The sequence below is a fragment of the Hypanus sabinus genome, unplaced genomic scaffold (assembly GCF_030144855.1).
Source record: "Hypanus sabinus isolate sHypSab1 unplaced genomic scaffold, sHypSab1.hap1 scaffold_515, whole genome shotgun sequence".
In the NCBI taxonomy this organism is placed as follows: Eukaryota; Metazoa; Chordata; class Chondrichthyes; order Myliobatiformes; family Dasyatidae; genus Hypanus; species Hypanus sabinus.
In genome coordinates this window covers 238248-252092 of record NW_026781378.1, presented here as the reverse complement: position 1 = coordinate 252092, position 13845 = coordinate 238248, and the positions used below count along the sequence as shown (strand labels likewise).

General features: G+C 56.7%; 2 protein-coding genes across 2 annotated transcripts in view; one reads left to right on the top strand and one right to left on the bottom strand.

The window, feature by feature from the left end:
• The window catches only part of LOC132389249 (E3 ubiquitin-protein ligase BRE1A-like), a gene marked incomplete at its 5' end in the record, with an annotated part of 32215 nt that extends 30371 nt beyond the window's left edge, over window positions 1-1844 (top strand). Inside the window, one exon of the mRNA XM_059961740.1 lies at window positions 87-1844. Coding sequence (XP_059817723.1) covers window positions 87-263 — 177 coding nt within the window. The remainder of the gene's footprint in view (window positions 1-86) is intronic.
• A 5977-nt stretch (window positions 1845-7821) lies between these two features.
• mrpl18 (mitochondrial ribosomal protein L18) lies at window positions 7822-11505 on the bottom strand. Its single transcript, XM_059961738.1, has 4 exons — window positions 11410-11505; window positions 10014-10194; window positions 9087-9318; window positions 7822-8312 (listed from the first exon to the last, which is right to left on the bottom strand). The coding sequence occupies exons 1-4, from the start codon at window positions 11462-11464 to the stop codon at window positions 8235-8237; spliced, it is 546 nt and encodes a 181-aa protein (XP_059817721.1). The 5' UTR covers window positions 11465-11505; the 3' UTR covers window positions 7822-8234.
• Between the last annotated feature and the right edge of the window lie 2340 nt (window positions 11506-13845).

Sequence of the window (13845 nt, the reverse complement as noted above, 5' to 3'; positions counted from 1 at the left end):
TTGACGACCGGGATGGAGGGGAAGGGATTTACAGTCAAACAATTGACAGTCTTTGCTCTCTCTCTCTCTCTCTCCCCCATCTCCAGTCGAAACTGACCTGTCCGTGCTGTAACGCGCGCAAGAAAGACGCCGTGCTAACCAAGTGTTTCCACGTCTTCTGCTCCGAGTGCGTCAAGACGCGTTACGACACCCGCCAACGCAAGTGCCCCAAGTGCAACGCACCGTTCGGGGCCAATGACTTCCACCGAATCTACATCGGCTGAGAGAGAGGGAGAGAGAAGGGGGTTCCCGGTGTGAGGTTTCTGAGCTCCTGGACGCTCTGCCTGTCCTGTGCCCTCCCACTTCCTGCGCTCTCCCTCCCCGTCCCGCGCACCTGCTCGTGTACTCCCTCCCCATCCCGCGCACCTGCTCATGTACTCCCTCCCCGTCCCGCACACCTGCTCATGTACTCCCTCCCCATCCCGCGCACCTGCTCGTGTACTCCCTCCCCATCCCGCGCACCCACTCGTGTACTCCCTCCCCATTCTGCGCACCGGCTCGTGTACTCTCCCCCGTCCCGCGCACCGGCTCGTGTACTCTCTCCCCGTCCTGCGCACCCACTCGTGTACTCCCTCCCCATTCTGCGCACCCGCTCGTGTACTCTCCCCCGTCCCGCGCACCGGCTCGTGTACTCTCTCCCCGTCCTGCGCACCCGCTCGTGTACTCCCTTCCCCTCCCGTGCACCCACTCGTGTACTCCCTCCCCGTCCCGCGCTCCCGCTCGTGTATTCTGTCCACCCGTCCCGCGCACCCGCTCGTGTACTCTGTCCACCCGTCCCGCGCACCCGCTCGTGTACTCTGTCCACCCGTCCCGCGCACCCACTCGTGTACTCCCTCCCCATTCTGCGCACCGGCTCGTGTACTCTCCCCCGTCCCGCGCACCGGCTCGTGTACTCTCCCCCGTCCCGCGCACCGGCTCGTGTACTCTCCCCCGTCCCGCGCACCGGCTCGTGTACTCTCTCCCCGTCCTGCGCACCCGCTCGTGTACTCCCTTCCCCTCCCGTGCACCCACTCGTGTACTCCCTCCCCGTCCCGCGCTCCCGCTCGTGTACTCTGTCCACCCGTCCTGTGCACCCGCTCGTGTACTCTGTCCACCCGTCCCGCGCACCCGCTCGTGTACTCTGTCCACCCGTCCCGCGCACCGGCTTGTGTACTCTCTCCCCGTCCTGCGCACCCGCTCGTGTACTCCCTTCCCCTCCCGTTCACCCACTCGTGTACTCCCTCCCCGTCCCGCGCACCCGCTCGTGTGCTCTGTCCACCCATCCCGCGCACCCACTCGTGTACTTTCTCCCCTCGTCCCGCGAACCCGCTCGTGTACTCTGTCCACCCGTCCCGCGCACCCGCTCGTTTACTTTCTCCCCTCGTCCCGCGCACCCGCTCGTGTACTCTGTCCACCCGTCCCGCGCACCTGCTCGTGTACTCTGTCCACCCGTCTTGCGCACCGGCTCGCGTGCTCTCTCCCCATCCTGCACATACCATCTCACCTTCCATCTTCCTGATCTGTACACCATCTTGCCCGCAATTGCCCCCCCCTCCGTAGAGTTAAACCTCTCCCTGCCCTGCTTCTGGTTTTGCAGGACCTCTCTGACCCTGCGCTTTTCCAGTCCTGTCGACACGTCCCGGGATATCTCTGATCGGTCTCTCTCTCTGTCTCTCTGCCCCCCCCCCCCCCCTCCAAGTCTCTCTCTTTCTGTCTTCTCCCAGTGGCTCTCTGTGCCTCCTCCCAGTCTCACTCCCTCCTCCGTCTGCCCGTCACCCCCCTGTGTAACCACGCAGTCCAGGCCACAAAATAAAATTGTTAGTGTCTTCGCTGAGTTTTCCTCGTCCTCTGGGATCCAGCGTCGGGCCAGGAACTGGTTAGAACGAGGGACCGCTGACATCTCCCTGGGAGGGGTTCTTTATCAGGGTTCACAGAGGAATTCCAAACGGGCTTTAATTCAGCGAAGTGCGCTTTGGGAAGACAGATCGTTGGGGTGGGTGGGGCGGTGGGTTTCGCAGTCCTCTGGAATATGTTGTAGGACAGAGGGACCTCGGCATGCCCTGTAAGGTAGACGGGGCGGTGGAGAAGGCGTTAGGCCCTCATGGGGCAGGTCACCGAGCACGGGAGTCAGGACGTCCTGCATGCTCTTTGCGCACGGCAAAGATTTTCACTGGGGTTAAAGGGGACTTTAGCCAGCTGGGCAAGCGGGCGGCAAGCACAGTTTAATTTTGGGCAGGGGGCAAGGCGGCGCGGTTCGGGAGGTGCGACCGTGCGGGGACTCCCGCGCTGCCCGGCAGGGCTGCCGGGAGGCGTCGCGGGACAGAGGGGGCCGCTCCGCGCGCGGGGTAGCGGGTGGACGGCTGGGCACCGAGCGCGGGAGCCGGGAGGACACGGGACGTCAGCGAGGCCGTGCTCGGGGAGTCCGCTGTCCGGTTCTGGATACCCTCCTGGTGGAAGGACACCGACGAGCTGGGGGAATTTGCCGGGGAGAGGTTGGGAGCTTTCCCCTGGGGTGGGAGCGGAGGTGAGCTGCAGTTCTGGATTCGAAGACACACACACACACACACACAGAGTACGAAGCAGGCGCTCTCCCTCAGGGCGTCCTGCGAATCCGACAACAACAAGGGGGTCCCAGAGCCCGACCAGCCACTCCGTCCACGAGCAGCCTCTCCCTCCTGCGGGAAAGGGTGAGCCTCGTCACGTTCCTGGCGCCCAGCGTCTGCCAAGACCCAACCCGGGGCCCCGAGATGCAGAGGCAATGTTTCGTCGGAACGTGTGTAGTGGGGAGTATCTCGACCGGCCGCATCACAGCCTGGGGTGGGAACACCAATGCCCTGGAACGGAAAATCCTACAGAAAGTACTGGAGTCGGCCCAGTCCGACACGGGTAGAGCCCTCCCCACCAGTGAGCACATCGACACGGAGCGTTGTCACAGGAAAGCAGCGTCCATCGTCAGGGACCCCCACCACCCAGGACATGCTCTCTTCTCACTGCTGACATCAGGGAGGAGGTACTGGAGCCTCAGGACCCACACCACCGGGTTCAGGGACAGTTATTACCCCTGAACCATCAGGAAGGAGTACAGGAGCCTCAGGACCCACAACACCAGGTTCAGGGACAGTTATCACCCCTCAACCATCAGGAAGGAGGGACAGGAGCATCAGGACCCACACCACCAGGTTCAGGGACAGTTATCACCCCTCAACCATCAGGAAGGAGGTACAGGAGCCTCAGGACCCACAACACCAGGTTCAGGGACAGTTATCACCCCTCAACCATCAGGAATGTGGTACAGGAGCCTCAGGACTCACACCACCAGGTTCAGTGACGGTTATCACCCCTCAACCATCAGGAAGGAGGTACAGGAGCCTCAGGACCCACGCCACCAGGTTCAGGGACAGTTGTCACCCCTCAACCATCAGGAAGTGGGTACAGGAGCCTCAGGACCCACACCACCAGGTTCAGGGACAGTTATTACCCCTCAACCATCAGGCTCCTGAACCAGAGGGGATAACTTCACTCGCCCCAACCTACGGACTCACCTTCAAGGACTTTTCCTCTAACGTTCTCGATATTTATTGCTTATTTATTTATTTATTATTATTGTTTCTTTCTTCCTGTACGTGTGCGGTTTGTTGTCTTCTACACTCTGGTCGAACGGCCGAGTTGGGACGGCCTTTAGTTGATTCCGCGATGGGTTTATTGAGCATGCCCGCAGGAAAGTGAATCTTTCTTGTGGTACGGGGTGGCATGCATGTTTGTGGATGATAAACTCACTCTGAACTATAAGGAGACCTGGTACAGTACCGTGCTAAAGTCTCACCACGTGTGTGTGTGCGTATGTACCTGGGGTCGTATCATCAGAGAAGTCCGGCACCGAAAACGGACCCATCGGCCCATCTAGGCCATGCTGAACCATTTAAACTGCCGACTCCCATCGACGTGCACCCCGCCCACGTTACACTCCGCACTCCTCCGTTCATTGTAGCCGTCCAAACCTCTCTCCATTGAAATCGAGCTCGCGTTCGCCACACCCTCACCTCCCTCTGAGTGGAGAGGTCTCCCCTCGCGTTCCCTTTCAACCTTTCACCCTCGACCCCTGACCTCTGGTTGTCCTCCCACCCACCCTCAGCGGGAAAAGCCTGCTTGCCTCTACCCTCTCCGTTCCCCTCATAATTTCCTATCCCTCTGTCAAATCTCCCCTCAATCTTCTCCATTCCCGGGAATAAAGCCCTGACCTCTTCGATCATTCCTGATAACTCCAGGTCCTCCGGACCCGGCAACGTCCTTGTAAATTTTCTCCGTCCCCTTTCAAACTTGTTCACATCTTTCCTGTGGGCCGGTGACCAAAACTGCTCACAGTACTCCAAATTAGACCCCACCAATGTCTTCAACATAACATCCCGTCTCCTGGACTCAACACTTTGATTGGTGAAGGCCAATGTGGCAGAAGTCTTCTTTACGACCCCTCTGCCCGTGACGCCGCTTTCCATGGATTGTGGGCCTGTACTCCCAGATCCCTTTGTCCTACCGCACGAAGGCTTCTGCGCAATTAGTAATTTTATGTATTGCCCTGTACTGCTACTGCAAAATAAAATCCAAATTTCACGACATACGTGAGTGACGATAAACCTGATTCTGATACGCAGACAGACTTTATTGATCCCGAGGGAAATTGGGTTTCGTTACCGTCGCAACAACCAAGAATAATGTAGAAATATAGCAACATAAAACCATAAATAATTAAATAATAGTCAGTTAATCGTGCCCAGTGGAAATAAGTCCAGGACCAGCCTATTGGCTCAGGGTGTCTGACACTCCGAGGGAGGAGTTGTAAAGTTTGATCCCACAGGCAGGAATGACTTCCTGTGACGCTCAGTGTTACATCTCGGTGGAATGAGTCTCTGGCTGAATGTACTCCTGTGCCTAACCGGTACATTATGGAGTGGATAGGAGACATTGTCCAAGATGGCATGCAACTTGGACAGCATCCTCTTTTCAGACACCACCGTCAGAGAGTCCAGTTCCACCCCCACAATGTCACTGGCCTTACGAATGGGTTTGGAGTGGAGTGGACATTATGGAGCGGATGGGAGTCATTGTCCAAGATGGCATGCAACTTGGACAACATCCTCTTTACAGACACCATCGTCAGAGAGTCCAGTTCCACCCCCACAACGTCACTGGCCTTACGAATGGGTTTGTTGATACAAACACACACACACACACACACTCACACTCACTCTCTCTCTCTCTTTGAGAGATGACCTGACAGAGGGAAGTTTAGGGGAGACGTCCGGGGTAAGTTTTTTTACACAGAGGGTTGTGAGTACCTGGAATGACTTGCCAGGGATGGTGGTGGAGGCTAAAACATTAGGGGTGTTTAAGAGCCTCTTGGACAGGCACGTGGATGAAAGAAAAATGGAGGGTTACGGGGTAGTGTGGGTTTAGTACTACAGCGGCTAACGGACCGGTGCAGAGCCAACAACCTGTCTCTGAATGTGAACAAAACGAAAGAGATGGTGGTTGACTTCAGGAGGGCACGGAGCGACCACTCCCCGCTGAACATCGGCGGCTCCCCGGTAGAGATCGCTAGGAGCATCAAATTTCAGTACATTATGGAGTGGATCCTCTACCGTGGACTGGGAGTGGGGAGGGAGCAGGGAGAGGGGAATCACGGTTGGAAAAAGGGGGAGAGTGAAGGGAGCGGGACGCACCGGAGAGAGACGTTCAGTGATGATCAATTGTTTGGAAACAGATAACCTTGCCTGGTGTCTGGGTGTGTCTGCCCCCGTGACTCCTTCTCTGCCACCTGTCCCACACCCCGCTCCCGCGGCGTGTTCCACCCTCGCCACTCCCAACGTCCTCAGCCCCCCGCCGGGTCCACAAACTCGCTCTCCGCCCCCCAGTTGACAAATACGGAGCTGCGCAGAAGTCTCAAGTGTGTGGCCCGTGGCTGAGGGGTTGGACTAGCGACCTTGAGGCGGTGAGTTCCAGCCCCGGCCGGGGTACCTAACCGCACGCTGCTCCAGTCCACCCAGTTGAAAACTGGGGGGGGGGGGTTCACTTCGAGACGGACTGGCGTCCTATCTGGGCGGGAGGCACGGAAACCGGCATCAGCAGCGGCCTGATGAGCCTATAAGGCTCCGGACAGAGTTTACCTCTAGCAGAAGTCTCGGGCACCCTATGTGCGAGACCTCTGCACGGTCTCGTCTACCGCGAGGGACGCTCGCCAGTCTCTGCCGATGCCCCGGGGCGAGAGCACTCTAACCGGCCGCGTCCCCGTCCGGTACACGGAGGGAGGGAGGGAGGGGGAGGTTGCCGCTGCACGGGATCGGGACACAGAGCCGCAGGAATTTTGCTAACCCCGGCCCCCGCTCCCTCCCGGGACACCGTCGAAAGATGGTCGGGTATCTCACAAAGCTGGCGTCCGTCACTGAGGTATCCAAGCTGGCGGCCACTCCGGAGCTGATTATCTGTTATTTGTGGAGTGGGGGTGCCGTGCGCCATCGGAATCGGTTGAAAACGGACGTGGGAGCACGGAGGAACATCGGGAAATCTCCAGGAAGACCTTCTTCGTTGCTGCTGTGAGGTCCGGGACTCTGCCGGGGAGAACAGGCCCCCAGTCCTCGGGGTCACGTTGGCGGGGCCGTCTTAATACGCTCGGCAGATCTCGGTGCTCGGCGAAGCTGCGCCAGAGGGGATGGTCGTCGGCTCGGTGGTTCGACGGACTCGGAGTCCGCTGCGGTCAGGTCGCTTTCGGTGTGTGCTGCGTCTGCGAGGCTGAGTCGGGCGGTGTCGTGTAAGTCCATAGTGGGGGTATTCCCTTCTGCCCCCGGCGTGGGGACCATGGGGACTCTGTCGGGACCATGGGGACTTGTGGAAATTGTGTGGTGATTTCTTTCAAACTTATAGTCCTTTAACATCTTTGGACTATGTTTACTGTGCCCATGGTCTGTTTTTTTTATCAATTATGCTATTGTTTGCACTGTTGTAACTATATGTTGTCATTATGTGGTTTTATGCAGGTCTTGTAGCTTTAGTTTTTGGTCTTGTTTTGTCTGGTGGATTTGGAGCTCCTTTCCGGGGAACGCGCTAAGATGGTAGCGCGATATTAATCCGCAGCAGCCTCTCCGGACTCTGGATTGGGGATTGCCAAACGTTATGTGGACTTTCAGGTGTAGTCTGTTTTGTCCTGTGCTTTTGTGATATCATTCCGGAGGAACGTCGTCTCATTTTTTAACTGCATCGCGTTTGTGGTTTCTAAACGACAAATAAACTGAATCTGCATCTGAAGGACAACCCCCCCCCCCCACATCTCTCGGGACATGCCCTCTCCTCACTGCTACCGTCAGGGAGGAGGTGCAGGAGCCTGAAGACACCCACACTCAACGATTCAGGAACAGCCTCTTCCCCCTCCGCCGTCCCATTTCTGACCGGACGTCAGACCCCTGAACGGAACCCCACTATTCCCTCCCCCCCCTCTCTCCTTCGCCCCGTTTCTTTGTCACACCCCGACGTCGGGGTCCTCCCGCAGAAGCGGGCAAGGGCCCCGTTGTATTCGGCCAGGTGAAGGGTCAGGGAGGTATATCGCTTCCACCGCCCGCTACCCTCGCGGTGCCGAACCGTAACGGGGAATTCGTGACCGCGCGGCATCCGCGCGCACGGGGGAGCGTTTCGGAGGGGGAAAAGGGGGGGTACTCGCACCTCGAGCTAACGTTCATCTCTGTACTTATATCTGTACTCTGTACCAGGGTGTCTCACGTCGAGTTTAATCCCACACATACATTATTGTTGTAAATTACAGATTTATTTCACATGGCTGCAGGTGGGGGGGGGGGGTGCTGGGATCTTGCTGCGCATGCACGGCTTTTCCCGACCCCCCCCCCAAACGTCGTCCGCCCACCCCTCAGGCGACAAAGGGGCCGGAGACGGAGGGGAGAGGCTCGCCTCTGCCGGGGGTGGGGGTCTCGCTGAGGGAATCTCCCCCCGGTCTGGCGGCCGGTCGCCCTCAACCGACAAAGGGGCCGGAGACGGAGGGGAGAGGCTCGCCTCTGCCGGGGGTGGGGGTCTCGCTGAGGGAATCTCCCCCCGGTCTGGCGGCCGGTCGCCCTCAACCGACAAAGGGGCCGGAGACGGAGGGGAGAGGCTCGCCTCTGCCGGGGGTGGGGGTCTCGCTGAGGGAATCTCCCCCCGGTCCGTCGGCCAGTCGCCCCTCAGTGCTTCCCCCGCACGCGCCGGGGTTCGCTCAGGACGACGCCAGCTTCCTTCATTGCCGCGCGGAACAGCTGCATCTGTCGGAGGGAGAGAAGGAGGCAGTGAGAGAGGGAGAGTGGGGGAGGAGCGGCCCGATACCCACCCTCCGGGGGAAGCTGCTGCGCACGGCAACTGACGCCCAATCACCAGGGCGAAAATCTCACCGTGGTAACCATGGCTGGTAGGCCTTAACTACAAAGTAACTCTCACCATGGCAACCGATGCCCAAGCACTGGGGGAGGAAATTCTTGCCATGGTAACCGAGCTGGGAAGCCTTAACTCCAAGGTACCGTCGCCATGGCAACAGAGGGCCGTGACACCCAATCACTAGGGAGAGTTCTAGCGGTGGTAACCAAGGCCAGGAGGCCTTAACTATGAGGATCTGTCGCCATGGCAACAGAGGCCTGAGACACCCAATCACACGGGGTGGGGGGGGGGGAGCTCTCACCATGGCAACCAAGGCCGGGAGGCCTTAACTACAAGGTATCTCTCGCCATGGCAATCGAGGACCACGACGCCCAATCACCGGGCGGAATTCTTGTCATGGCAACCAAGGCCGTGAGGCCTGAACTCCAAAGTATCGCTCGCCATGGCAACAGAGGCCTGTTACACCCAATCACTGGGAAAGGGAATTCTCACCATGGCAACCAAGGCCGGGAGGCCTTAACTACAAGGTATCCCTCGCCATGGCAACAAAGGCCTTGCAAAACTGAGACAGTTCCCGTGGCAATGCAGGTCAAGCGCGCCCAACGGTAGGGAGACTGTCGCCGCCGCAACCGGGGCCCCCACCCACACCGTTCCGTCTTCCTTACCGTCTCGTTGCGCATCTGCCCTGGGAGGGCCCAGAAGGACAGGTAGCCGAGGCCGGCCCGGAGGCACCGCTGGCCCAGCACCCGGCCCACATTCTGGGCGGCCGCCCCGTCCCGGGGGGAGGCCAGGTGTCGCTTCAGGGCCCACTCCCCGCTGGAGGCCGAGAGCACGGTCCGCCCGTCGGGCGTGTCCACCCCGGCCGAGATGTGGTGCTGGCTTTTGTGGAACCACAGCCTGAGGGAGGGAAGAGACGGGGACAGAGTCAGAATGGCCTCCCCCCCGTCCCTCGACACTCCCCACCGCTCACGGTGTGTGTCCGACCCTCGTACGCCGAGGTCACCCCGTCCCTCGACACTCCCCACAGTTCACGGTGCGTGTCCCACCCTCGTACGCCGAGGTCCCCCCTGTCCCTCGACACTCCCCACCGTTCACGGTGCGTGTCCTACCCTCGTACACCGAGGTCCCCCCGTCCCTCGACACTCCCCACCGTTCACGGTGCGTGTCCGACCCTCGTACGCCGAGGTCCCCCCGTCCCTCGACACTCCCCACCGTTCACGGTGCGTGTCCGACCCTCGTACGCCGAGGTCCCCCCGTCCCTCGACACTCCCCACCGTTCACGGTGTGTGTCCGACCCTCGTACCCCGAGGTCCCCCTGTCCCTCGACACTCCCCACCGTTCACGGTGCGTATCCCACCCTCGTACGCCGAGGTCCCCCCGTCCCTCGACACTCCCCACCGTTCACGGTGTGTGTCCCACCCTCGTACGCCGAGGTCCCCCCGTCCCTCGACACTCCCCACCGTTCACGGTGTGTGTCCGACCCTCGTACACCGAGGTCCCCCGTCCCTCGACACTCCCCACCGTTCACGGTGTGTGTCCGACCCTCGTACAGAAGACCCACTGCCCCGAGTCTGCTTGGACCTTCAGTTTACCGATGCCAGAAGTCCCTCCTGGGCCAGGTGGTCTGCCAGCCCTTGTCCTTCCGTGCCAAGGCGAGGCGTTCGAGGTTGCGAGGGTTCCGGTTCAGGAAGCGAGGGCCCACGATCTCGTTGTCCTTGGTGTCGGCGTCCTGGGGCGGCCGGCTCGCCTGAGCCAGCATTCGGATTCCTGTCGCTGGGAGGGGGAGGACAGAGAGCCTTCAGTCGTTCTGGCCCAGAACAAAAACCCGGAGGTGAGGGATCTGATCAGTCGATGTCAGGGGCCCAATGTCGAGATTTGACTGGTCAATGCACCAATCAGAGCCAATTAGAAACATAGAAAATCTGCAGCACAATACAGGCCCTTCGGCCCACAAAGTTGTGCCGAATATGTCCCTACCCTAGAAATTACTAGGATTACCCATAGCCCTCTGTTTTTCTAAGCTCCATGTACCTGTCCAGGGATTTCTTAAAAGACCCTATCGTATCTGCCTCCACTGGAGACAAGTGGAGACTCAATGAGTCAACTGGCCAATCAGAGGCAGTGTTGGAGGCTCAACTGGTCAACCAACCAATCCCAGCGTATGCCGGAGACGCAACTGGGTCAACTGGCCAATCACAGGCAGTGTGGAGGCCCTGTTCATCTACCAGCCAATCAACAGCAAGCTTGGAGGCTCAACTGGTCAACCGACCGATTGGAGGCTAGTTTGGGCGCTCAACGGGTTAACCAACCAATCCCAAGCCCATTCCGGGGACTCAGTTAGGTCAACTGGCCAATAGGATGCTGGTCTGGAAGTTCAAATGGACAACCGGCCAATTGGAGCCCAAGGTGATGCCTCTGCCGGTCAACCAGCCACTCGGAGGTCAGGTTAGAAACCTCTCCTCGTGAACTGGCGAATTGGAAGCAAGTGCAGAGATCCATCCGGTCCAGTGGCCAATGGGACACCTGCTTTGACACCTTGACTACTGCAGCCAACCAGAGGCGAACGAATAACCTCAGCAACCAATCGGGAACAAGGGTGGACCCACAGTAGTGACAACTGTCCAATACGAGGACACATTGGAGAACTATCCAATCAGGCTTACCCTGGTCGACAACCAATCAGCAAATAACTGGAGGTTGCCCTCATCACACAGCCAATCGGAGGGCATTGAGCTGCCAATCAGCCAAACAACGGCGAGGCTGAAACAGCACTGTAACCACCCACCAATCAGGTTACGACATGCAGTTCCCCGTCAACCAGCCAATCAGCCGCCACGTTTGCATCTATGAAATCCCCCCACGTGACCCCTACCGCCGGCGTGCTTAACCAGCCATTCAGAGAACTCTGCCAAGCCCCCCTCCCTTCGTCCCTCAGCCAATCAGAAGCGAGGACCCTTCCAGCCAGCAACCGGCCCCGTCCGCCGTTACCTGGGGCCACCGCTCGCGCCGCCAGCCCGTGGCGCAGCGCCGCCATCGCCGCCATTGTCCCCCTGACGTCACCGCGCACGCACGGGCGAACTCCTACCTTTTGCGTCACTGGCTCCGCCCCAGCCGGTGCAAGGAGGCGGTAGAGGCTCTTAAAGGGGCCGCGACCCGCGGTCTCAGCGGAGGGGTTGTGATGGAGTGGGTAGTGTAGGCGAACAAGAGGGAGGGAGAGAGGGGATGGGGGAGAGGGAGAGTATTCATATTATTATATTGAAATTTGTCCTCTGCTGTCTCTATTGCCTTGTTTATTAATTACCGTCCTGCCCTGCACTATTTTGTGCACTTTATGTAGTCCTGTGCAGGTCTGTCGTCTGGTGCAGTCTTGTGTTGTCTCACACAGTCTAGTGTAGTTTTGTGTTCTTTTTACACAGTCTAGTGTGGTTTTGTGTTGTCTCACACAGTCTAGTGTGGTTTTGTGTTCTTTTTACACAGTCTAGTGTGGTTTTGTGTTGTCTCACACAGTCTAGTGTGGTTTTGTATTGTCTCACACAGTCTAGTGTGGTTTTGTGCTGTCTCACACAGTCTGGTGTAGTTTTGTGCTGTCTCACACAGTCTAGTGTAGTTTTGTGCTGTCTCACACAGTCTAGTGTGGTTTTGCGCTGTCTCACACAGTCTAGTGTAGTTTTGTGCTGTCTCACAGAGTCTAGTGTAGTTTTGTGCTGTCTCATACAGTCTAGTGTAGTTTTGTGCTGTCTCACACAGTCTAGTGTGGTTTTGTGCTGTCTCACACAGTCTAGTGTAGTTTTGTGCTGTCTCACACAGTCTAGTGTAGTTTTGTGCTGTCTCACACAGTCTAGTGTGGGTTTGTGCTGTCTCGCACAGTCTAGTGTAGTTTTGTGCTGTCTCACACAGTCTAGTGTAGTTTTGTGCTGTCTCACACAGTCTAGTGTGGGTTTGTGCTGTCTCACACAGTCTAGTGTAGTTTTGTGCTGTCTCACACAGTCTAGTGTGGTTTTGTGTTGTCTCACACAGTCTAGTGTAGTTTTGTGCTGTCTCACACAGTCTAGTGTAGTTTTGTGCTGTCTCACACAGTCTAGTGTAGTTTTGTGCTGTCTCACACAGTCTAGTGTGGGTTTGTGCTGTCTCGCACAGTCTAGTGTAGTTTTGTGTTGTTTTTACACTAGTGTAGTTTTGTGTTGTTTTTACACAGTCTAGTGTAGTTTTGTGTTGTTTTTACACAGTCTAGTGTAGTTTTGTGTTGTTTTTACACTAGTGTAGTTTTGTGTTGTTTTTACACAGTCTAGTGTAGTTTTGTGTTGTTTTTACACAGTCTAGTGTAGTTTTGTGTTGTTTTTACACTAGTGTAGTTTTATGTTGTTTTTACACAGTCTAGTGTAGTTTTGTGTTGTTTTTACACAGTCTAGTGTAGTTTTGTGTTGTTTTTACACTAGTGTAGTTTTGTGTTGTTTTTACACAGTCTAGTGTAGTTTTGTGCTGTCTCACACAGTCTAGTGTGGTTTTGTGCTGTCTCACACAGTCTGGTGTGGTTTTGTGCTGTCTCACACAGTCTAGTGTGGTTTTGTATTGTCTCACACAGTCTAGTGTGGTTTTGTGCTGTCTCACACAGTCTGGTGTGGTTTTGTGTTGTCTCACACAGTCTAGTGTGGTTTTGTGCTGTCTCACACAGTCTAGTGTGGTTTTGTGCTGTCTCACACAGTCTGGTGTGGTTTTGTGTTGTCTCACACCGTCTAGTGTAGTTTTGTGTTGTCTCACACCGTCTAGTGTAGTTTTGTGCTGTCTCACACAGTCTAGTGTGGTTTTGTGCTGTCTCACACAGTCTAGTGTAGTTTTGTGGTGTCTCACACAGTCTAGTGTAGTTTTGTACTGTTTCACACAGTCTGGTGTAGTTTTGTGTTGTCTCACACAGTCTAGTGTAGTTTTGTGGTGTCTCACACAGTCTAGTGTAGTTTTGTACTGTCTCACACAGTCTGGTGTAGTTTTGTGTTGTCTCACACAGTCTAGTGTAGTTTTGTGCTCTCTCACACACTCTAGTGTGGTTTTGTGCTGTCTCACACAGTCTGGTGTAGTTTTGTGTTGTCTCACACAGTGTAGTGTAGTTTTGTGTTGTCTCACACAGTGTAGTGTAGTCTTGTGCTGTCTCACACAGTCTAGTGTAGTCTTGTGCTGTCTCACACAGTCTAGTGTGGTTTTGTGCTGTCTCACACAGTCTAGTGTGGTTTTGTGTTGTCTCACACAGTCTAGTGTAGTTTTGTGCTGTCTCACACAGTCTAGTGTAGTTTTGTGCTGTCTCACACAGTCTAGTGTAGTTTTGTGCTGTCTCACACAGTCTAGTGTGGGTTTGTGCTGTCTCGCACAGTCTAGTGTAGTTTTGTGTTGTTTTTACACTAGTGTAGTTTTGTGTTGTTTTTACACAGTCTA